This window comes from Cricetulus griseus, chromosome 3 (genome assembly GCF_003668045.3).
Source record: "Cricetulus griseus strain 17A/GY chromosome 3, alternate assembly CriGri-PICRH-1.0, whole genome shotgun sequence".
Classification (NCBI taxonomy): domain Eukaryota; kingdom Metazoa; phylum Chordata; class Mammalia; order Rodentia; family Cricetidae; genus Cricetulus; species Cricetulus griseus.
In genome coordinates this window covers 131,890,998-131,916,688 of record NC_048596.1, presented here as the reverse complement: position 1 = coordinate 131,916,688, position 25,691 = coordinate 131,890,998, and the positions used below count along the sequence as shown (strand labels likewise).

Here is a 25,691-nt window from a genome sequence, read left to right as displayed (position 1 = left end):
CAAAATGACAAAGGTATTAAGAAAAATACTTAAAACGCTACCAAGCCAGTATATCCCAACCAAGTGAAAGATATGAGGTATAAAATTACTTTATGTCACACATCTGATTTAGACATGCTTCCTATTAAGCACATTTCAAACAACAGGAAGCTATATTTCAGCTTTACAAACTAAAAGTTAAGATATTGTTAAAATGATTTCTTCATTTAGTGAGACAGAAAACGGTCAACCATATATGCCCCAAACCATTTCATTTGAATAAATGACTGACTCTTTATCACTACATACAGATTGAAGCACTCATGAGATAATCAGTGGCAGTGCCCAGGAACATGATTTCCCCACTGCCCTTGTCAGCTTCTCAGGAGTAATCAGTGTAAGGCATATAACATATATTTAAACATTCTCTAAGCAGGAAAGCCATCAGTAGAGTCAGCTCGGCTCAAGAAGAGAAAAGGGGTGAATTTTGGGAAACATGTTTGAACAGATAAAGCATGAATTGGTGCCATTAGCCATCTTATTTTATTTAATTTTTATTTTTTGAGACAAGCTTTCTCTATGTAACCCTGGCCATCCTGGAACTTTCTATATATAACAGGCTGGCATTGAACTCACAGAGATCCATCTGACTCTACCTCCCTAATGCTGAGATTAAAAGTGTGTGGTACCATGTCCAGCTAATTTTTAAGTTTTGGGGAGATTGGTGTGTGTGTGTGTGTCTGCCAAGATGGAATTACAGACAGTTGTGAGCAACCCAGCATGGGCACCAGGAACTAAAACTTGAGTCCTTTTTGAAAAGCAGGCACTATTTCCTGCTGAACCTTGTCTCCAGTTCCTAGCCTCATTTCAAACATGTAAACACCAAGGTTTCATAGGATAGGTTGGGTCACTTCCCCATTTCTAAAGCAACAGTAAAGCACAAGTAGAATTAAAACACAGACAAGTCTGGTTTCAAAGATCTTATTTCCACTGTGCTTACTCTTTTCCTGGCCATCTGAAATTGTTTACATTGTACATGCTTCAAATGAACAATTATCTTTCAAGACTGCCCGCCCCCCCACCCCACCCCCACACACATATCAACCTTCTAAGTAGCTAAGGATGGCCTTGAATTTGTGATTCTCCTGTTTCTATCTCCTGAGTGCCAGGATTTCAGATGGGGATGGAACTCAGGGCTTCATGCATACTAAAACTAAGCACACTAGCAATTGAGTTCATACTAAGCCTTCTTTCAAGATTTTATTTGGAACATAACTTGCTTTAAAATTAAATCCCAAGCCACAACCAGTTTATAATCTAATGTATAATCTCTTATCTTTTCATTCAAAATTCTAAGCAACAAATCACTTAAATTTAGAGATAAAAATAGCAAATATACAAGAAAAACCAAAAGGATATGTGAAAAAGCAATCATGCTCACTACTGACCTTAATGAAGAATTTATTACAAATCTAATTTTAAACAAAAGAATATAGAAAAAATTTCCCCTTTCTTTTGGCTTCCTGACATCTGGCTTTCCTCTATTGTTTTCAAAGCTGCCAGTATCCTGAATTATAACACAGATTATTTACTGCAACAGAAACTCACCCTGTGAAGCGTCACTGTGTGCTGTTCCCATATAGCTGTTTCCTCCATTGCTGTGCTCTGATAAAGGAAAAGAAAACAAAGCATTTACCTTTTTCAAAAAAGTAAGTTTTTAATAAAGTAAAGCATTCTGGAAACAACTTAGCACAATAAAATACCAAAATTTGCACTGTTAATATTAAAACTATTCTGGAAAACTCTTAACTATGAAAGGGCTGTTTGTTTTTGTTTTAAGAGATAGGAAACCCAGGAAACCAGACACAGGAACTTCCTTTGTTTTTAACTTAATTTGAACAGATGCTGCTCTACATTTAATGCAAGCAGAAATCAAGTTCGAGCTAGCTAATTCAGCAACTTTATGTTTAACATCAGACAGGCTAGAATAAAAGATGCAACAGTTTTGAAATATCTAAGTGGATATTTAAGAACATTCTTCATGCTGTGTAAAGCAAGAAAAGGCAAAATATCTCTAAACTCGGTATAAACGCATGTTCTAGGAAAACAGATGAAGAGCATCTGATAAGTTGTGTAAAGCCATGAGCAATACTGCTCCATCCGGTTTCAGTTCTATGTCAGACTCACCGCCTGTAACTTCATTTACAACCAAACAGGTTTTTATGTTATACATATCACAAACATGAATCTATTAAGACAAAAATCTCAAGTCCCTCATACCCCCACCCCCAAGAACCATAAAAAGCAATGCAAGTTTCAGGGTAGCTGAGTTTTATCTCCCACCATTAGTCTCTCATGGAGAAAATAAATGATCTAAAAGACAAACACTAACAATTTTAAAACAATTTTCTTTTGAATTGGGCTAATTGCTCTTGGTGGTTTAAAGTAATACAGTCTCTCTTAGCATTACTTTTTAATAAACTGGGGTGCCTATGTGTATTTATTTCTAAAATAGATTTTCAGAGTTATCAAAAAGTAAGGTGAAAGGAGACATTCTCAGAACATCCCTCATCAGCTATTACTATAAATGCATCTCTCACAGGTGAAATCTGTTTCTGTTACATGGGCATCAGTAGCATCACAAGACTCTTGAGCATCAAGGTGCCAGGGGACCATTTCTCTTTTCCCACAGCAATTTTAATTGAAGATTAATGCCACCTTAGAAAATGAATCCCTATAAAGAAAGCCTGCTTCCCTAAATTCAAAGCAACTAGATTGACTTTCCTCCCAAATGAATAAGAGAGGAAAGAGAAAGGATCTCTCTGTTCACTCCACAGACAAGACCTGCCAACCTTCCCAGCTTTTGTTTCAATCTTCCAATCGTGAGCTGCAAAACTTTCTTTTAATGAGACTTCCCTGGACACAAAGCTGTTTTGTTTTAAACACAAACTGACCAGATTTCTTAAACATATATTATAATTATATATGTGTGTGTGTGTGTGTGTGTGTATGTATGTATGTATGTATGTATGTATGTATGTATGTATACACACACACACACACAAACACACACACCAACACCACCACCACAAACCCTCCACTATCAATGTGAATCAGTGACACTGATAAGTGGATCATTAAACATCAACAGTTCCACTAAAACACACATAATAAAACGTCTGCAGTAACTGCCAGTCTGTGCAATCTCAGCTGACATTAACAATGGGAACTGCTTGCATAGCTTTAAACTGTTTTTTTTCTGGATCCACTTTGTTAACTAGTAGCAGGGCTTCAATGACTTTTTAAACCCTTCTCTATCAGTCCAAACTGTAATGATCTGATAACAGGTACTTTTCTTGGTAAGTATATTACGAAAAGTGTATGGTTCTCCCCAGGGTTGTGAACATCACATAGTTTACATTGTTAGGCAAATGAAAGCAAGTTACAAAACGGCGTGGGCATTGTCGAATCTAATTCTGTTTAAGTGTAAGTAGAGAGAAGGTTGAAAAGATACGAAAAAGGTTCACACTTGTCAGCTTGGAATAAAGGAACTGTGGGTGTATTTCTCATCAGGTGTTTTATCTTTTTGTTCTTTTTCCACTCGTAATAAATTGGCAACATATTTAAAACTACATTCACATTCCACTGCTACTTCAAGTTTCAAATATTTGTTTCTAGTTGGACTTTTTGTTTTAAGGGTTACATTTATAAAATGATGGAAATGATTATTAATGAGTGGGAACTGGATCCTTAGACTAGGGAGAAGAGCCTCTGGAAGAATACCTAAGATACAAGAGCCTTTGAAAAGAAAGTGGAGGGGTTTGCCTTCACTCTAAGTCCTTCTGTACTGTTTTATAATGCTCATCTATTACTTGTGCACATAAATTTAAGTGCAAACTTAATTTTCATTCTATAAACTTTGTTAATGTTTTTTTTTAAACTGAATCATCATAAAACCTACATAAGGGCCTCTATTAAACCACACCAGTCCCATTCTAAAAGTGTTTAGGCTTTAGGAAACTAAGGAAAAGGAATTAATGCACTAAGCATGATGATTCTGTGTCTAGTATTTTCTATTAACTATGCAAGACACAGAGAAAATGAGCTAGCTCAGAAAAAAGAGCAGCACCCAAATCTACTATAAATTTGAAATGAGAGCTAAGTTTTCCTCACCTATAAGATGAGGACATTAGACTGAATTATTTCAAGGAAAAAGGTCTTCCCAGTTCCAAAAGTCCATTTATTAAAATATACTCGAGAATAGGTTACAAATTCAATAATTAGCATCAAAAGTGACTGCAATTCATGGCTGCTGTGTTAGTTTTGCATACACTTCTAAGTCAGTATCAACTGACTAGAATCATAATTTCTAAAGAAGCAAAAAAAGCTATTTCAGAATCTGCCAAGAGTTTGTTTGGTTTCTTTGTTCTAAGCTCCAGCTGGCAAATATACTCAGATCACCAAATCTGAAGGGCTTCCTGCCAACTCTAGATCCTAATTCTAGGCAGTTTCATCATCCTTTAGGCCAATTACAAATCAAATGGGAGAAAGACAGGAGAACTGAACTAACAAGAAAGTAAAGGGGAGAGGGTTAAACAGAGAAACAGCAATCTCCAGACACATCATATGCATTGTGATGTAATGTTGAAAACGTTAAACTCAATGGGGAAACACTAATAAATTCTAGATAATCAAACAGTGCAATCAGAGTTCATTCTGAAGATGGTAAGGAGAAGGTAAGCAAATTTAAGGCAAAAGGGAGGGTTAACGTGAGGAGGGAGGTATGAAGGGGATGCAGCTCTGAAAGGGCAGGCAACAATTACAAATGCAGTCTCAGACATGCTTTTTGAGGTACCCAGAGAACCATCAGGGCAGAGACACAGGAATTAGGCAGGTGGGTATACATGTTTGATGATCAAGGCTGAGATCCAGGGTAGACAAGGATCTCAGGGCAATTTACAAGACTGTAGCATTGAAACCAGTATCTAGTTACAAAGGACTAAGATGGCCCTATGGACCACAACTATTTTAGGGGAGGGAAAGAAGAATCAATAGAACTTGAGAAGTTGCTGGTGAAAATACATGAAAATAAATGGAGCTAATACAAAACACTATATACTGTCCAGAAAACACAACAAAATACAAGAACTGAAGATCTCTCAATTCAAGATCAATATACTTTATTATCTAACATCACAAAAGAACAAAATTTCCATGAGCTTTAGAAATATTAAATCCTTAAATAATATTAAATATATGCTCAGAAAGTTAGGTTAAAACACCCTAAACAGTTTCTGCATGGCTCCATTAGGAAAATCAAGTCCTGCTATTTCTGGGCTCCTGAAAGCAACTCTTCAACCTAACCTGTTACCACTTTCCCTGGAGCACTAAAGTTTGTTCTTACCTTGTTTTGTGTTTTACTTTTGTTGCTGTTAGCTTTTTATTCTACCTAAAGTAGAACACAAGATTACTTCTTGGGGTGAGACTGAGTCAGGAACTAAGAAGTATACAAGAGGATCCTGACCCTCTGTGAATTTTCAAATACACATCATACTCTAAAGGCTGCTCTACAGGTAGAGTGCAGTGATAGGGTACAGAATATGTGTTAAAAGATAGCAGATGACATATAGTGTAATGATCTGAGGGGTACTATTTAATATCTTGAAACAGATGTCAAGAGGTAGTAAAAGAAAGTCAATCTGAAGTTCAATGGAATGAGGTGGTGAAGGGACTCGAAGAGCAGTCAGGGACTCAACAAAATTCACTAATGCAAGAAAAAAGCAACTCATTACACGTAAGAATTCAAGCAGTTATTAAAATATACATGCAGATAAAGTTTCAATCCAAATTAAATAACAAATGAGCACAATTGTGTAAGAAATGTGTGAGAACACTGACAGTGTCAGGGAAATCAGTATCTCCATAGAGTACTTCCGAATTTAATAAAGAAAATCATGCAGAAAATGAAAAAGGTGCCAACTTTGTTAAAAAAAAAAAAGAAAGAAAGCATATTTATATATCCACAGGGAAATAGTTGGCTTTAGAGTCATATATTTAAATTTTTGTATTTGCCAATCTTATAACCCACAAAACAACATGAGTTTTAAATTAAGCAGACAAAAAAAACTAGTTTACCAGTTAGAAGTCAGGATAGTACACAGGCACAAAAGTTGAAACAACTCCTAGATATTGGTAAAATTCCTTCTTGCTCCAGAAGCTAGGAAGAAATGTATCCAACTTAAAAATTAGTTTAAATACACCATGACCTATCTTTTTACTTTAATGCACTGTTAGAAATGCTTCAAATTAAAGTATTGTGATGATAAAAGTTGTAAAGAAATTGGTAAAAGTAAATCAAATATATATATATACATATATATATGTATATATATATATATAATTTTCCCATTTGTCTACCCTTTTAAAAAAGATAAACATTTGAACAGTTAATTACAATACATTTTTTTCTGGTATTGACAAGGGACTAAGTGTTTATTCTGTCTTTCTTATATAAACAGTACCACTGGGTAGCCAAACAGTACGTTAAAGTTTTTCTTAAATATTCCACCTAATAAACCACAAAAGACTAAAATTTAAACACCATTATCTGGTGACATCTAATAAACTAAGAAATCTAGGCAAGAACTTTTTAAAAAAAGAAAAAGAAAAATCTAAGCAACAACTACAAAAACCTTGGTATCTGATACCACTTATAAAGCCAGGTGTAGTAACCTATGCCTATCTATGATATCAGCATTTAAGGGAAGGCATGATGGGCATGAGTTAAAGGCAGCTACAAGTTCATCAAGAGTTTAAGACCAGCCTGGGCTATAAGAGAACATGTGGAAGGGTGATAAGGAAAGGGGTGGAGAGAAAGATCTTATAAAAACAAACTGTTATGTGATAATGAGCTCATTAAATGGTATCTGTACTAAAATGAAAATAACATGGGAAATTCAACATAATTTCCATTTGAAAGGTTTTTCAATTTAGAAGACTTCAAGGAACTAGAAAAAGAGTGCCCCTACCATGATCCAGCTAGCACTAGAAAAATTCCCTGGGCCAGTTACTTCAGCAGCTGCCTTCTTTTCCAGAAAAGAAAAAGTATAGGGAGTCTTAGAGATAAGCAAGCATCTAACAGGAGCACTTTAAAAGATCATCTAATACAACAAGTAATGGTCAAAAAAGTTTACATTTTATCAACTAGCCAGCAGACAATTAGGTGTGAGTTCTAAGTGGTGGAAAGATTGCATAGGGTCTTGACACTCCTAGGTTCTGACCTAGTTTCTGGGCTCAGGACAAATCTCTTGAGGAAAAAAGAAACCAGAGATGGATGAGTGAAGGATGGATGTGGGAAACATTCCAGATAAAGGAAGAAGTCTAATCAAAAGCCCAATGCCTGGCAAAGCATCTGAATTTATTATGTGCTGATACTGTATTAAGCTCTGCAAATAACCAGGCACAATCAAATATGACCATGTGTCTCCCAGAGCTTACACTCTAGTGGGAGACAAAAATGGCCCAAACACTTCCTGACTTGATATATAATCATGAGCTTAAATAAGCACTACCAAGAAAGAAAACCAGTGTCCTGAGAGGAACAAAGAGAAACCTGGCAGCCAGTGCATGATAGAACTGAGGAGGGGCTGGGAGAGATGCCTCAGAGTTAAGTAAGCAAACTTACAACTCTTTCAAAGGACCAGAGAGTTAGGCTCCAAATACCCATCTGAAGCAGCTCATAACCCCCTGGAACTCCAGCTCCAGGGAACTGACACCCTCTTCTAGTCTCCATGAGGAAAACACATGCACCCACAAATGCACTTTAATAAATGAGAAGAGGAAAGCAAAGTCTGTCAACAGAGGTCAAAGAGAAAGATAAAAGATGAGGTCAGTCACATAGACAATGGCCCAATAACCCAGTAATAGTTTACTGGCCATGTTACCAATTTCAATCTTTTACTACCTAAAGCAAGCCAATGAACACAGAAACTTTAGAATGAGTGAATGTTTGTGAGTTTTAGAGGAAGTGGCAGAGAAACTAATCCCAACACTTAAACTTTGTAAAGATTACTTTTACAGCTCAGAGAACACCATGGAATAGAAGGCACAAAGAATTTAGGAGCCAAAGGATGAGGAGGTGCTGTGAAATGCTGCCTTCTGACCTCACAAACTCACAGAAGCTGTGGTATTTGCACACAACTGAGCATGGGTAGGCGAGGGGCTCATCAGGCTCCACCCTTAGCTGAGGAGCCACTCATTACTGGAGGAGGGAAGTTATTTTTCTTGGGAGATGTGGTCTCTGGTAGGTTGTCCATGCCCTGGCAAATACCCCCAAGCCTATACATACAATCAGTACTAACTGTACTCAATATAATTGGGGGGGGGGGCTGAAGACAGGGAGATTTGGGCTGACTAGGATCAAGATACATCACATACATATATGGGACTATCAAAGGACAGAGAGAGCGAGAGAGAGAGAGAGAGAGAGAGAGAGAGAGAGAGAGAGAGAGAGAGAGATTCATTTTGGAAAAGCTGTGGCTAAGATATTCTTTAGAAGCCTACTATAGTACTCCAAAGAGAATTAGTGTGTATGTCACATATGTGAAGGAGGGGATAGATAGCAAATGGTAGAAAATACAGGTAGACTACATGAAAAGATCAGAGGTGCTCAGATGACTAAAAACTGAAAGACTTGCTAATTAATCACTCACCACTAAGATGACTATCCAAACTGAGTCATACACACTGGATTTGTAATGTACTTCAAAGGCTCTATTGCCCAATCCATCAAACTAGGCATGAATTAACTTTGTACATAAGTAAACCCAACCATAATTCCTACATGCCTTTCTTCAATATTAAAATGGGTTTCATTTATAATGTTTTTAAAAGATGTGTCAATCATCTGGGCAGTGGTGGTGCACTTCTTTGATCCCAGCACTCAGGAGGCAGAGGCAGAGGCAGGAGGATCTCTGTGAATTTGAAGCCAGCCTGGTCTACATATCCAGTTCCAAGACAGCTAGGGCTGTTACACAGAGAAACCCTATCTTGAAAAACAACAACAAATGTGTCAATCATGGTAACTTACTATGTGCCAGGTTCTCTGTTGAGTATACAACTGTCTGAGCTGAACTGGGTACTGTTTGTATTTCCTACTCTTGCTCTCTTTCAAGTAGGTGAGACGGTAGCTAATGATAGGTAGATCCCCCAAAATTAAACCTAGACCCTAAACTCAGTAAATGAAAGAACCTTAAGTTTATTTAATGGCCATATTTTTTAAGTCCTTATCTTACTGGACTTCTTGCTGTAAAGAATCTGGCCTGCTGACAGGTAGGCAGTGTTTATATGGGTATTCACTTTATAATTCATTTATGTACATTTGCTTAATGCCATTTTATACATTAATACTATGTTTTACAATAAGAAGATTTTTTAAAAATGAATTGAGCTGGCTAGCTTTAAGTAAAGGCATTTATGTCAAAATCCAGACAAATGACCTATTTTGAAAAACTGGAAGACCTAGCTTGTCTGACCCCAGGAAAAGAACCAGCTGGAGCTTCAATAGCTGCGTCCTTCACTGCAGCTTGCTTCCAACAAATACAGTAGTAGCATGTTTCCAGCTTTCATGATTCATGCTACTTGTTCAGTAGCTAAGACTCACCTAACATATACTAATGTTCGTCTGATGCTCATCTAGAACACAGGAGCATGTAAATGTACACATATCTGAGTTATAATCAGATGTGTGACTAACTATAGCAAATGAATTAGCCTTGGATCCTTCACCTGTAAAAGAGAATAGTAGTACAGAATAAAATTGTAAAGATCAAAGAGCATATCTATGAAACAGTAAGCTCAGTATCTGTGAGTCAGTACTCAACATAAATGCAGAACCTATTTTCAATGCCCATTCATTTCCAATTTTATAGGCAATATAGTATCAGAATAGTATAGTATTGTTTGATTAAATAGTCCACTACAACTAAAAAAAAATTATCACGTAAGTCTTCTAACATCCTTTTCTATATGATACTACTGGAAAAAATTTACATTCTGAAAGAAAGATTTGTTTTTACATGTTTTTGTTTAAAATACATATTATCTCTTGATTGGTGATTTCAATGGTCTTACCAGAGTCAAGTAAGGGGATGCTCACTATGGATTTAAGATTTAATCGTAAAATATTAAAATATTCTCAAAATTGAAACTAACCAAAAGCAGCTTTCACACAACTGTTAGAACTCCAATAGCTGGATAATTTGTTCAGACAATTCTTTTTGTACAACAGTCAACCAGTACAAAACCACAACTTAGCCTACTTTTCTCCTCCCAAAGTCAATAAGGCAAGAAGTCTTCCTACAATAAATAAAAGGCTATGAAGGGCAGTCAAAGTACAGTGGAATAGTCTTGTAATCACTGCACTCAGGAGGCTGAGGCATAACTGAGTTCAAAATCAGTCTGAACCACATAACAAATTCAAGGTCAGCCTAGATAGATCAAGTAGTCAGAGACAGTCTGGAATGTCATACATAGATGAGGATGACCCGCAGGTCTCTACCTTACACACACACTTCATACAGTACTAGAGACTGAACACTGGGCCTTGTGCATTCGAGACAAACAAGCACTCAGACAGACCCACCCAGCCCAAAATTCTTTGGTTTTTATACAATGAATTTACAAGTTTTAAAACTCATCATTACACTATAGGTAGAACAGCTGAATACTATAAACTTTTCTTTTTTCTTTTGGTTTTCCAAGACAGTATTTCTCTGTGTAGTCCTGTCTGTCCTGATACAGACCAGGCTGGCCAGCCTCTACCTCAGAGATCTGCCTGTCTCTGCCTCCCAAGTGCTGGGTTTAAAGGCATGTGCCACCAACCAGTTACATAAACTTCTAAAGAGCATAGAACTAAACCAAAATAAACTCAGTGTTAACAAAAACAATTAGTCATTCTTGGCATCCTCTAAATTCCAGAATTAAGAGATTTAATTAGCTGTTGGTGATGGTCCATGACTTTAATCTCAGCATTTGGAGGCAGAGGCAGTCGGATCCCTCAGTTCAAGATCTACAGAATGATTTCCAGGACATCCAGGGCTACACAGAGAAACCCTGCCTCAAAAGCAAACAAACCAAAAAGATTTAATTAGAGGGTCTGGAGAGATGGCTCAACTGTTAAAGAGCACTGCTGCTCATCCAGAGGACCCAGGTTCAATTTCCAGCACCTGCATGGCAGCTCACAACTGTCTGTAACTCCAATTCCAGAGAATCCAACACCCTCAAACAGACATACATGTAGGCAAAACATCAATGCACATAAAAATTAAATAAATAAAAAATTTTAAAGAGATTTAATTATAAATTTAACATATATGCAGTCATCTGAAATTGTTAAAAAGCTGATAGCTCACACCAATAACACCAGTACTTGGTAGTGGAGAGGGACACACGAAGAAATGAATTCAGGGTTAACCTCAGCTACACAATGAGTCTGGGATCAATCTCAGTTTTATGAAAACTCACCTCAAAATAATAATAACAAAGTTTTTTTTTTTCTTTTGGTTTTTCAAGACAGAGTTTCTCTGTGTAGCTTTGGAGCCTATCCTATCACTCACTCTGGAGACCAGGCTGGCCTCGAACTCGTAGAGATCCGCCTGCCTCTGCCTCCCAAGTGCTGGGATTAAAGGCGTGTGCCATCAACGCCCAGCTTCAAAGTTTTTGGTTTTTTTTTAAACACTAGCACCAATATCAAAACAGTCAAAGAAGAAAATGGAGTTTTATTTTATTTTTTTCTGAGACAATGTCTCTCTGTATAACTCTGGCTGTCCTGAACACCAGGCTGGCCTCCAACTCACAAAGCTCCGTCTGCCTCTGCGGCCTGAATGCTGGGATTCAAGATGTGTACCACCCCCTGGCTGAAAAAGGAAGTCTTTATCTTGGGAATGTACTCTATTTTAAAAAATAAAAATAAAATAGAAAATTTCAGATAATAGAAACCAATTTACTTGAAAGTTACTACCCACAGAAAATATTCTTTATTTTGACCTTTTTTGTGTGCACAGTAAACTCAAGTGAGTTCATGTGTCAGCCAATTGACTTCCTAGTATTCTACCAGCACAGAAACACCTTGTTCTGACACATAACCCATGACAAAATCTAGTAACATGTAATCGTTCAGTGTTCCCCAAAGATTTAGTACAACACATTTCAAATACTCAGGGCCTGTTTATACCATCAATGGTGTATTTTATGATACAAAGTTTGGCACCATTGGCTTTATAGTGAACTGTGAAGCCATTCCAATTATTTTATCCACTTTTGGGTTATAAGATAAAACTCCTGACTTATGCCCTTCATACCTACCCAAGCTTCTCACTCATTATTTAGAATTTAGCTGCTTAAGAAGAAATGGAATAGTTGGCCCATAAAGGAGCAACCTGAAGCCACTCTTCTCTGTAATAAATAAATTAAGCAGCACTCTAGGTCAAAGATAGCAAAAGGCCTATTTTTATTGTTGGCTTACAAAGGAAATGCTACTCAGAAACAGAGCAAGTCAGAGGAAGCTTAAAAGTTGGTAAACTATGCCCCTAATGTCTATTCTTCCCACCACAGTAATTGTTGCCAAACTTAGAAGATGTTATTTGTTGTTGGATTTTGGGGTTTTTTGTTTTGTTTTGTTTTTTGTTTGTTTCTTTTTGACATTGCCTTTCAAAGTTTGGAGTTGAAAACAAATTGCAGTCAAATTTTTCAGTATTATCATTCTAAATAAAAGCCATTTTTAATTTTAATTGACATTTGATAAAAACTCTGCCTAACAACAGTTAGTTAGCAGTGCCGCCCCTGCCCTCCCTCACCCCCAAGCTTGTCATCATTACTAGGCGGCTCAGTGGGGACTTGGAATGAGTGTGACTGAAAGCTAGCAGGCCTGGGATGTTCTGCATTGAGACACATGAGGATGGATGTCACAGGAATTTAAAGCTGACTCTTGTCTTTCAGAAGATTGAATTATTAACACATTAAAGCTAAACCAAGAAACAAAATTGTATCTCCTAAATTTTCATCAAAATTATTATTTTAAAAGACACCCACCAGAAAAGTTTTTAAATAGGTTTTTCTAAAAAAGCCATTTCTCTAAATGAAATTTAGAGTGATTTTATTTATTCTGATTTATTCTTAACAACTGTATTGAACTTACATTAGGTCTCTAAATAGAAAAGGATTACAGAGCAGGTAAGTCAGAGGCAGAATCCCAATTCTAGGATTTAAAAAAAAAAAAGTGAAGCTATTGTAATTTATAGAAGCAGTTCTATAAATACCCAACACATGCTCCTTACTATTGGTGAGTTGGGCTAACACTATCACTACAGCAAGCCAGAGGCAGCATGAAGTCTTCCTCAAATCTGAAATAAAAGTTCACTTTACAAGCTCCTGCCATGGAAACATCTATTGGGGAAAATGGCACTGTATCAGTAAGTTATGAAGCTACATAATATAATGAGGACTACCAACCAATTTACATGAAGTAAAGCTTTAATGAACAGCATCTAAAAGGCTGAACACCTACATACTTAAAAGCCTGTGTCTAAAATTCTACATCCTGGTGAAAACTACTGTACAAACTGAGGGGGGGAGGGGTATCAGTAGAACAAAGATCATAAATGGTGGCAGACTCAATAAAGTGAAAATCTTGAGCCTCAAGTGAGTTTTTACTTTACTCTTGAAGTATATGAAGCAAATACTCACTGATCAGTTAAGTACCAAACTAAAATTGTTTAATAGTTCCTCAGCAAACAATCCCTATCCATAAAGACTGGTGGAATAAGTTTTGAACATTAGCTATTTTCTGCAGTTAAAATTCAAAAATGTTCAGCTACTAAAAAAACTAACTGTGCCTCACTTGATAAAGATTCCTGAGAACCCTCACAATAAACAGAGCAATGGTTTAAAAAAGAAAAGTATAAATCATTTTTATACCCATCTACATTATTTCAGACATAGCCACTAGCAAAAACAAAACTGTTTCTCCGACACAAACATTTCATTACACAGCAAAACAATAAGCTAGCCAAGGAAGGCACAATAATTTTTACTGTTTCTCCAAAGTGATACAACTTGAAATTCCAGAAACCATTCAACTCCCTTCAGTAACTGTTGATGGGTCAGCCAATGAAAATGTTCCTAATAATTAATACTATTTTCTTACCTAGTTAAACAATTATTTGGTAAGGCAGAGAACCATCCCCAAATTTCTGTTTTCAACTTCCAAATAGCTGTTACCAAGTACACTAGTAAGCAAAATTCAATGCAAATTCAGATACGCATCATACAGATAAAAGGCTTTTTCCTTTATTTACTGAACATCATGCACAGAGAATCCCTTTTCAAACGTGTGTGTGTGTGTGTGTGTGTGTGTGTGTGTGTGTGTGTGTGTGTGTGTACACGTAGTACTCAGGCATGTGTTGTGAGCTCAAGAGCTTATGTCTCCCTACACATTTCTCCTAGTGCTTTTTCAGTTATTTTTTTCAAACACTTAAAACTTCATGAGGAGCATCGAAGGAAGGATGGCTTAGTGGATAAAGGTGGTTGTAACTCACAGATGCTAGACTGACCAAAGCCACAAAATTGTCATCCACTGGGTTGCCACAGCATGTGTGCATTCCCATCAGACACCCACAATAAATAACAACTACAACAAAGATTCTTCTGGATTTTGTTACATAAAAGAAACATTTTTTTTAAAAAAAGATACCCGCCTTAGTAGTCTTATTTATTGAATAAAGGATCCTTTCCCAATAATCTATTCTTATTTTGACATATATTCAGTTTTCCCTTTTGTTGGGCTAAGAGTGCAAACTATTTCCACTTTCACAGCATTACTGTGAGAATTAAGTGAATTACCAACACAAAACAACCACAGTACATATTAAAAGTTGATCACAAACACTAACAGCCAATAAATAAGTACTATTTATTTATTTCTGAATAATAAGTATTATTTATTTATGGCTGTGTGGCGCCATTCTCTATTCCTGAAGCAATAGCCTACTTTAAATTACTCTGAATTTATAATACATTAGATTATCTGAAAGGACTTTCTCCCTCCATTCATTTATGTGGTAAGATAAACATCAAACTATCATGTTTTCTATAATACCACACTGGAATTCTACTTGGAACTGCACTGCACTTACACATCAATTCAGGGACCATGGGTAGGTTCTGACTCTCTTCACCCAGAGTTTGATTCCCCTAGATTTGGGTAACAAACCATCATTTGTTGTATTTATTCTTAAGTATAGGCTCTGGAGGAAGATTTTAATGGGTATATCAGAATTTCAAATGAACTCTTTGACATAGCAATTTCATTTTTAAGAATTTGCCATACAGTAGTAAGTGGACAGATACAAAAATGTAAATACAATTATTTAAAGTGTACTCATTGCAGTAACAATATCCTGGAAACAAGCCAAACATCTCCTCAAAAAGGCAATGATGACCTGAGCAGCAAGATGAAAATTACTCAACCATTACAAGAATACAGAATCAAAAGCATTGGCTTATACACAAGCTCTACAACTGTTGTGCTGCAAAATTAGTGTCTGTAAAATATTTTAACAGGGGTGGGAAAAACAAAAGCACCCTATGTAAAGCACTGACAGAGTTGAGCTCTTAAGCAAAACAATAAATGTGACTTAGGGAAACAACTGGTTAGCACTGCATTTACCTGTTCACTTATGGTGGGTTCTAGCTTTATGTAGACTTCAAAGTGTGCCCCAATACAGCATCCAAGAAAATAATTCTTCAATTACCAGCTAAGCATGCAAATATTTGACTAGAGAAGCATTGCCATGTTCCATAAAAATCTCAATATCATAATTTATGTGTAAGCACACCTTCTAAATCACCTTGCCATAGCAAGCTATTGGAAACACTTCTCTAGTAATAACACTTTCCAACTGTGTTGTCTTGAATAACAAGTACCAGGGCTCACACTTCGAAACAAAGTGACATTCTGTGTAATATGGCAACAAAGCCTTTCTTCCCAGGAAGTCCCAGCAAAGGTAAATAACAAGTTTTATGTTTTATAAGTAACAAAATGTTGCACTGATTCTAGTTTTTGGTCCCAGGCTTACGTTTTAGATCGGTCATCAATGTGCCTTCAAATAAGATACAAGCATTATTACTAAGGGAGGAATACTCCATTCCTTAAAACAATCTATTCACTACTAACTGTAACCGCTAACTACTGCCAGCCAAAAGACAAGGTCCTATTAAGAATTCAGGCGCTTCCTTCTATCTGCTCCCTAAGGTTATGATTAAGTATTTCTAATAGAAAAATATATAAAATCACCACCTGTTTTAAGTTGTTTGAGTAATGGATTTTTTTTTAAAGGGAGTTTTTTCACTCATCACATTTTGTGTTCCTATCATTGTTTGAAAGACCAAGTACTAAAATGCATAAATGGGAAGAATTCTAACTCGATTTTTAAAATTTTTTGGCTTAATGTAGTACTTAATAACATAAGGCATGCTGTGTCAAGAAACACACTTCAAAACACACGGGGAAATGGACCGGAACGTTGTTTTGTGCAGAATTCATCGGGTATTTTCTGTTGTTGAGTCCATCTTATTGTCCATGTGCAGGGACACTTTGTGATACTTTTGAAAGTTGAAATTAAAGTGTTAAGAACTTTCCTCCTCTGATGCCTCACATAAATATTAAAGCTAAAAAAAAAAAAAATCTTAGCTACTCTCGAGCTGAGTGTTTTGCTGTCTCAAAGCTTTATCGCTGCCATTGCGCATACCGCAGCGGGTGACATCAGATCGAAACTACAGGGTTTCGCCGGGTACCAACCACTCCTCCGGAGACAGCCCGAGCTACCCACCGGCCTGCTGCAGGTGACACCCCTGGGTCTCAGCAGACACGCTCTCGGAGACATGAGAATCCTCACCCGGGGCGACTTTCCAGGCGCGAGACCTGTTGCACGTCGCCTCCCAGCGCGAGCCGGAGCCAGGCACCGGCAGCCGTGCACCTGCCCGGGCGGCAGGCGCGTCTCCAGCCCGCCTTCCTTCCCTGCCTCCCCGCCCCGCCACCGTCGCCCCCGGCTGCCGCCCGCGGGGAGGGCGGGGCGAGGCCCCCCGCAGGGCCCCGGGTCCTCCACCGCCCCGCCCGCAGCCCGGCGGGCCGTGAGCCCTCACCTTAGCGGCCGCGGCCCTGGCGGACATCTTGTCTCTCTCGGCGCCGCGCGAGGCTCCTCGGACCCGAAACTCCGCGCCGCCGGCCCGCCCGCCCGCTCCTCACGCCACCGTCCGCATAAACATCTCCCGGGGACGAGCGGGGCAGGGGCGGGGGCGGCCGGAAAGGCCCGGCCCACGGGGAGGGGATTCAAGTGGGACAAAAGTCCGGGAAGCGTCCGCCCCGCCCGGGCTTCTCCGCGGGGCACACCCGGCCGCCTGCTCGGCCTCCGCCGCCCTCGGCCCGCTCGCCGCTCCGCAGGACCGAGACCCCCGGCCGTCCCCTCCGCCCTCGGGCGTCTCCTCAGAAACCTGCTCCCGCACGTAACTTCCCCGGAACGCGTGGCCGCCGAGAGACGTGCCGTCGGCGGGCAGAGCCGTCGCGGGCAACTCAAGCAGCCACGCAAAACCTGCCGGACCGGGCCACTGAGCATGCCCAGCCGGCGGGGGCGGGGCCTCGGCGAGGGGCGGGGCCAGGCCGGCTCCGACCCCCGCGCGGAAGGAAAAGCTCAGCTCTCCAAGTAACTTGCTAGGCGGTTTCCGCTGCCGCGCGAGCCATCCTGTTTGCTTCTATGAAAGATCCGGCAGAATTCGCCCCGGAGAAGCCCACACCTCTATGTACCTAAGCTTTTCAACTCCCTACGGAGACTTGTCTACTCTCTTCCTAAGCCAGCCACCCCAGATCAGTCCCACGCAGGAGTGTGGCAGGAAAGGCGAGCCTGGCCAATACCTGACTGTGGTTTCCTTAACCTCGCAAGTAACAATGGTCACAACTGTCACCACGTGTCTGGGCATTGTTACCCTATTGAAGAGAGATGTGTTTTTGTTTGAAGTACATCAGAAGCGCTCTAGCAGGCTCAGAACAAGCCAACTGCCTTAAATAAACCAAGTTACAGATCTAGGCATCCAGAGATAATCCCAGCCACTTTCTTTCTCATGCCTCCCTAGACATTTTTGGGCTATCAAGATTGCTGAAATTCTTGGCCCCTGAAGAGATAGACCAGGCTGCCTGCCTTTCTGAAAACCATGCCCTCCAGCTCAAGCTGGACAAAAAAGTATGTAAGTACATGCGGAACTCACCACCAGTTCAATCGGCCACCGCGCAAACTTAGGCCAGCTAGCTACCTTGATGAACAGGAAAAATAGGTAGAAAACCACTTCGAGCTTCATTAAGTTACACTCTGTATACTGCAAAGCTCTTCACAGATATCAAGAATTTTTAGTAACATTAAATAACATCCTTAAAGTACCTATTATAATGCTACGATGGCCAGGCAAGGTAGAGTGGGGCATGAACATAGGGTTAAACAATAGTTTTTAGAATTCAGCTACGTGACAGAATCAAACTTACTTCTAAGAAATATCTGTATATGACAATTAAGATTTCAAAATCATGTGTTTTGCAACTCTAAGCTAGTTGAACTAGAAAAAAAAATTATGCAAACCAAACCCTATTTCTTGCCATGAAAGAAACCAATTAAAGTCATTTTTTTTGTTTTAGTCATATTGCATGTGATTGTTTCAAAGGCAAAGTGCCCTGTGTTCTCTTAAGAAGAGTGATTAAATTTTTCCTCTGAGAAAACAGCATCACAAAACACTTAGATGTTTTGTATTTTTAGAAAGTGGTTATTGAAGGTCTTTCACATCAGTGCGTTAACTTTTAATAAAATGCATTCTGCAAACCTGCCTAGAGGCAGATGGGGTGTGTTATGCACATACTCTTCCTCTTTTCTCTTTGGACAATCTTCTATCATGTCTCCCACTGTATGAATTAAATGTTAGATATCTGCAACTTGTCTCAAATCCAGTATACCTGATTGATCTAATTTTTGTCATGGCTTTAAAAAAATGAAATCAATAAAAACGTTTCACTTTCATAATACTTTGCTTTAAAAAGTGTATCAAAAATTTCCAGTTAACATAACATTTTAAAATTTTCCAATGGTATTTTGAATAATGGAATTACATTATCTAAATTGAACTAAATGTTACACTAGGTAAATTGAACAGATATTCTTAATATCTAAACCAAACTATATTTGTGTATCTTCTCCAAATAGCAAGGGAAGTTCCTATCATTTATAGAAATTAAGCTGCCATAGTGACACCTATTAATTTGTATGCTAATAAAAATAAAGAAATCAGAAAATAATTTTAAAGAAAAACACTGTTGTCAGGAATCTAGCTCTGCCGCCCTACAGTTTATCTGTGGGAAGGTGCTTCAATATGACCTTTCCCCAGATAAACTGGAGTGGACAGAATATAGCATAATCTCTGAGACACACCCTTAACTTGAATAAGAGTTTATCCACTGAACACCAAAAAGTTTTCAAAGTGTACCATGACATTAATGAGTACAGATGAATGTGGCTACATTTTCTCTAGGTTTAAATCAAAAGGGAAGAAATCCAAGTGAGTTAGAGAATCTCATTTAGAGTTACAAGAAAGTTCAACCAAGAATTTCCCTTTGTGTACAGATTTCTTTCTGATCTAATGCAGAGGAACAGGAAACTAAAAACCACAACACTCAGAAGCACAACTTCCTGTGGGATTTCTGGTGTCTGTGGTCAGAATGCAAGAAGCACTAAGCATTCAGAGTCTTTAGAAATCTTAGACTTACTTAATAAAACAGCCCTGACTCAATGAACTATACCTACACTTACATTTTACATATGTGGATTTTTGTTTCCACTGTAAAAACAAAACAAAAAAACAACAACAATCTCTAAAAAAAAAACTTTATTAGTGTTACTTTTGGTAAGAGCTGTGAGTTTACTTTTGAAAAGGAAAGAGGAAATGTTGGGCACCATAAGGTGATCTTGATAACGCAACAGAAGAATACGTACACACACACACACACACACACACACACACACACACACACACACACACACACACCCCAACACTATTAGCAGGTATCATCATTGGATGTTTTGACCAGACCACATCACTAAAGAGTCTGCGAATGGCTTCAGGACTTTCATATGTCACAGAGCTGAGCAAAATGGGGAAGAAACTTTCCGTGACTTGTCAAGTTTCTAGAATCCTTAAACAAGCTGGGCATGGTGTGCACATCTTTAGCCATAGCAGAGGACAGAGGCTGGGGCAGGAGGACCTCAGTGATTCTGAGGCCAGCTTGTCTACATGTTTCCACGACAGCCAGGGCTATATAGGGTGACCTGTCTACATACATACATACATACATGCATGCATACATACGTATGGCTATCAATCCCAATTTTAGTTTATACTTATTTACTTCTCTCTCTCTCTCTCTCTCTCTCTCTCTCTCTCTCTCTCTCTCTCTCTCTTTGTGTGTGTGTGTGTGTGTGTGTGTGTGTGTGTGTGTGTATGATTGAGCACATGCATGTACATACCACACCATATATATGGAAGTCAGAAGACAACTTGGGGGTGGGGGAGTCAGTTCTTTCCTTCTACCAAATAGGTCCCAAGGATCAGACTCAGGTCATCAGGCTCACTAACCTGTTGAGCCATTTCACCAGCCCTTATTTATCTTATTTTAAAGTAAAAATTATAAATTGTATACTTAAAGTTAACTAAAATTTTAGATTATATATATATATAACTGCAATAAAAATATTGTTAATGATCAATGTGATTTGATTTTTATCATAAGTGAATATTAATTTACATATTAGTGGGTTTCACTGTGACATTTCCATAAATGCATAGATGGTGCTTGTGTCATTATCTTCCCCCCAGCTACCCAACCTTATCATTCCCTTTGTCATTCCATTTTTTTCATTGCTCATATAAACACTAAAATCAAATCTTTTTATAGTATTATTCTCTTCAGAATAAAGAAGAATCCTTCCAACTGGACTATCCCAGATCATGTCTCAAAAACAAAAACACCAGTCCCTTGGAGCTACCCTTCCTCCAACTGTGATAAGTGGCGCTTTTTCCTCTCGAGGCCCTGAATAGTCCACACACAAAACTAGAGAGGCTACAGCAAAATGCTATGCCTGTAAAAGCTGAAGGCTGCCTGGCTCAGCTCTGGACAGTTTGTTACTTTTCTACAGATTATCTGTTGTGCCTCTTCTGACGCCTCCTAATGGTTCACTTCTCCCTAGCCCAGGCATCTTTTCTCCAAACCCCACAGGTAAAGGATGCTGCTGAATGGGAATTCCTCCTCCCTGTCAAACCACTGATAAACCACCCTGAGTATCCTCTCTCCTGCTAATCCTCCCCCAGGGCTACCCTGTACTCCTTTCAGCTCTCTCCATCATCTTCATCTCTCTTCGACCAAAGAATTCTACCTTAGAATCCAAGCTTCCTTAGTGTGCCCCATTTAAAATGCAGGAACAAAATAGCCATTGATACCCCCTGACTATACCTTCCAAGGCTCACAACAGTGTACATGGGCAGGAGCCCAATGCACAGGAGCCCTGTACTGGGGAGGAAGTGGGGGTTATGGTTTTGAACCTTAGGTTTCACTTGGGATCTGTATTTTGGAAATAAATGTTTCTGAGACAGTGGAAGTTGCCCTTGGGACTTTGGCCTCTGTTGTCACATCATCCTACCTCCAGTTACTTCCTAGGAGAGGGTCTGGGCTACCTGCTACCATACCTCAGGAGGTCTATGCAATTCCTGCCCTGTCTGCCTCTGGCAAGGGTCTAAGCAAGGGGCAGGAGCTACTGTATGTGCAGACAAGTACATTTGGCAGCACAAGAGCCTCAGGCAGGCAGTGACACTTCATATCTGATGGGCAGCTAGTGAGAAGGTCTATCTTGGTTGGAGATGAACCTCTGACCCAGCCTAGACTCAATTTCTCCATACCTAATATTCAGCAAGGCATTTTAAGGCCTTTGGGGAGGGGATCCCAGCAAGCCAGCAGGCCTAGCATACATAGAGGTGAGACCTGGTCCCCGTGAAAAGCAGTGCTTCTTGCATGCCTGCCAAGCCAAGACTGGTTGTGTTCCTGGGGATGGGATCTCCACGGGCTCTTTCCAACCTTCCTAAGTCTGGCTGTGCTGGTCACTTCTGGCCAGCTTGAAGCATCCTCCAAGGTCAAGCCACAACATCTGAGTTGTAGCAACTCCTTATAGGAACTAAAATCTGAGACTGACATTTAAAACTGGTGTTATACAAAACAAATGGTTAAATGTGTGCTAATATTTTACATTTTAAATTTCTCTTTACTTAGACTGACATCGATTAGCAAATAAATCTGACAAATCATGATGGCAACCAGTGAAGGAAAAAACAATACTAGGTTTAGACTGTAAGTAATAGCTTTACTGGCACTTTTTCTTACGTTGGGAACAGGATCTGATTTTCATTTTTCTTTTTTCTTTCTTTTTTTTTTTTTTTTTTTGAGACAGGGTTTCTCTGTGTAGCTTTGGAGCCTATCCTGGAACTCTCTCGGTAGACAAGGCTGGCCTCGAACTCACAGAGATCTGTCTGCTTCTGGGTGTTGGGATTAAAGGCATCTGCCACCACCACCCCCCGCTCTAATTTTCATTTTTTATCAGGTTCCAGATACAGGGTGGAGTTTATTCCACTTCTTCCTATAGATACTGTTAGGTTGGTATCAAGCCTCTCCAGAGCAGTGCCTCTCCAGAGCAGTCTACAAGCTGTTTTCTCTGTGTTAAGGCATGCCCAAATTGCCAGGATCTACCCTCCTCCTTAATTTCACAAGTAATATGCACTTTTAAAATCCACTGTGCTCACATTCCAGTTGCCCATGAATACTATCATTTAAACCTAAATAGAAAGCTTGTCTCCAGACTGCTTTCTATGCTTTGACTGTGTGTGTTGTGTCTGTCTGTCTGTCTCTGTCTCCTGTCTCTCTGTCTCTGTCTCTCTGTGTATGTGTATAGAAGCAGAGAAACAAATGAGAATATACACTTTTGTGTTCGTTAGATAAACTGTTACTCTGAATTTCATCTGCTTTTTATTTAATACTAGTCTTGGTAATCTGTTAAACAATTGGCTTTATCATTTAAATTGGCTGTTTAAGAGTCAGGCATGATAGTACATACCTATGGTCCCAGAACTCAGGGAGACTGTAAATTCAAGACATATTTGAGACATAGTGAGACCTTGTCTAATAAAGAAAAACTAACAGATGGGTGGTGGCGCATGCCTTTAATCCCAGCACCCAGAAGCAGGTGGATCTCTGTGAGTTCAAGGCCGGCCTTGTCTACAGACCTAGCTCCAGAACAGTCAAGGCCATACAAAGAAATCCTGTCTTAGAAAAACAAAAAGGAAAGAAAAACTAAAAAAATAAAATGTCTGTCCAATAATCTATACTGCAAACATAGTGTAGTTTCTCTGACAATTTCTGTTATTATAATGTTACAGTGATTTTTTTGTGTGTGTGTGCTTTGGTTTTTCAAGACAGGGTTCTCTGTATAGCCTTGGCTGTCCTGGTACTTGGTCTGTGGACCAGGCTTCCCTTGAATTGAGAGATCCACCTGCCTCTGCCTCTGCCTCTGCCTCTGCCTCTGCCTCTGCCTCTGCCTCTGCCTCTGCCTCTGCCTCTGCCTCTGCCTCTGCCTCTGAGTGCTGGGATTAAAGGCATGTGCCACTGCCACCCAACTTGAAATTCTACTCAACTTGGAATTCTTACATTTGACATTCAGACACATGTGCAAATATTTCTCCAGGAGAGAGGTTCAAGTAGATTTCAGGGTTAAAGTATAGCTTATATGAAGATAAAAATAGAGTTGGACAAGTGAGGTACTTCTGCAATCCTGGCAGCAGGAAAACTGAAGGAGGAGGCCAGCCTGGACCCTGTCTCAAAAAAGAAAGTGGGGCGGGGGGAAGAGGAGAGAGAAAAAGAGAGAGAGGGAAACCATTTAACTGATATTGCCAACTTGTCCTCCAGGGAAAGCTTAACCATATACTAGTTCCCTAAGCAAGCATGTGAATTCCTATTTAATCTTTTATGTGTTTTTTCATCTAGTAAAAATATCCTATCATTAGCCTGATATACTTTTCCCATTATGTCCTATTTGACTGTTTCTTTTATTGGTTCGACACAAAAGGATACAAAAGAATGTTCTTTATGAATTTTGTATTAAATGCATTCTGAGTCTCCTTTCAATCTACTCCATGTACGTGTGTGTGTGTGTGTGTGTGTGTGTGTGTGTGTGTGTGTGTGTGTGTGTGTTAAATAAAAAGTACTGCAGAACTTTACAGGACAGTATGGGGACATCTTGCAGGAGGACGTGTTTTCCTCTGCTGTTAATATCTTGCATGTCCTTAAAACACTGAACATGTATTGGTTCACATTAGTACAACTAACTCAACTATATCAAGTTCTGCCAGGTAACTCCCCCACCATCCCAAACTGCTGGGAAGTAAAAACAGGGCCTCACACATGCTAGAAAAGCACTCTACCACTGAATTCTTGTTTTTTTTTTTTTTCCTTTTCTCTCACTCTTTTTTTTTTTTTTTTGAGATAGTCTCGTGTATCCAAGACTACTTGAACTCACCATGTAGCTGAAGATGATCTTGAATTTCTGATCATTCTGCCCACATCTCCTAACTGCTGAGATCACAGATGTGAGCCACCATACTTTGGTTTGAAAGTTAAATCTTTTTAAAGTTCACCCATATTCTTCCAACTTTGTCAATGGCTCCTACTCTCCAAATATTAGGGAATCTATATCAGTCTTGACTTCCACACGTCCCATGAGCTCAAGTTTGTGTGAACATCATATGGTGGTTTAAATGAGAATGGCTGCCATAAGCTCGTATATCTGAATGCTTGTCCCCAACTAGTGGAACTACTTTGAAGGATTAGAGGGTGTGGTGTTTTTGGAGGAGGTGTGTTATTAGGCGTGGGCTTTGTGTCTTCAAAGGCCCACACCATTCCCAGTTAGCTCTCTCCCACTGCCTCATGGTTCTGTCCCAAGATGTAATCTTCCAGCTACTGCTCCAGTGCCATGCCTAACTGCCTGCTGCCGTGCCCCAAAATAATGATCATGACTCACCCTCTGAAACTGTAAGCCCCCAATAAACTCTTCCTTCCATAAGTTGTCTTAATCATGGTGTCTATTCACTGCAATAGTAACTAAGACACACACCATCAGGACAGGCAGACTATATTATCAAGAAAACAAAACAAAGTATACATTCATATCCATATATTCTCATTATCTCTATCTCTCTAGATATCTCTCAGTTGGGGGTCTCACACAGCCAGGTTGGCCTTGGACTTTCTATGTAGTGGAGGAATGATCTGGAACATCTGAGCTTCCCACCTCTATGTCTCCAGTATGGGGATTACAGGCCTATGCCACCATACTTAGCGTATTTCTTATTATGCTCAAGAACTATTTTCCCTCAGTCCCACTTTGTGAAAGAACTGCCACAAGACACTTTCTGGGCCTCACACACTAGCAGATATGAGAATAAAACCATCTACATTTCTCTAGTTTTATGTGTGTCATCCAAAGATGGCAGGGAGAATCCAAATCATTGGATTAGTAGGGAACAAGAAG

At 39.2% G+C, this 25,691-nt stretch overlaps 1 protein-coding gene across 6 annotated transcripts in view; it reads right to left on the bottom strand.

Annotated features, from left to right (window-relative positions):
* The window catches only part of Tjp1 (tight junction protein 1), a 75,937-nt gene extending 58,316 nt beyond the window's left edge, over positions 1-17,621 (bottom strand). For 5 of the 6 annotated variants that reach the window (XM_027408086.2, XM_035442467.1, XM_035442468.1 and 2 more), the window contains exons 1-2: positions 17,179-17,621; positions 1,588-1,644 (exon numbers count right to left, since the gene is read on the bottom strand). In XM_027408086.2, the coding sequence (XP_027263887.1) occupies positions 1,588-1,644; positions 17,179-17,205 (84 nt within the window). In that variant the 5' untranslated portion in view covers positions 17,206-17,621. Of the gene's footprint in view, positions 1-1,587; positions 1,645-9,640; positions 9,660-17,178 lie in introns of those variants that run through there. The other variant, XM_035442466.1, reaches the window with a different exon arrangement.
* Between the last annotated feature and the right edge of the window lie 8,070 nt (positions 17,622-25,691).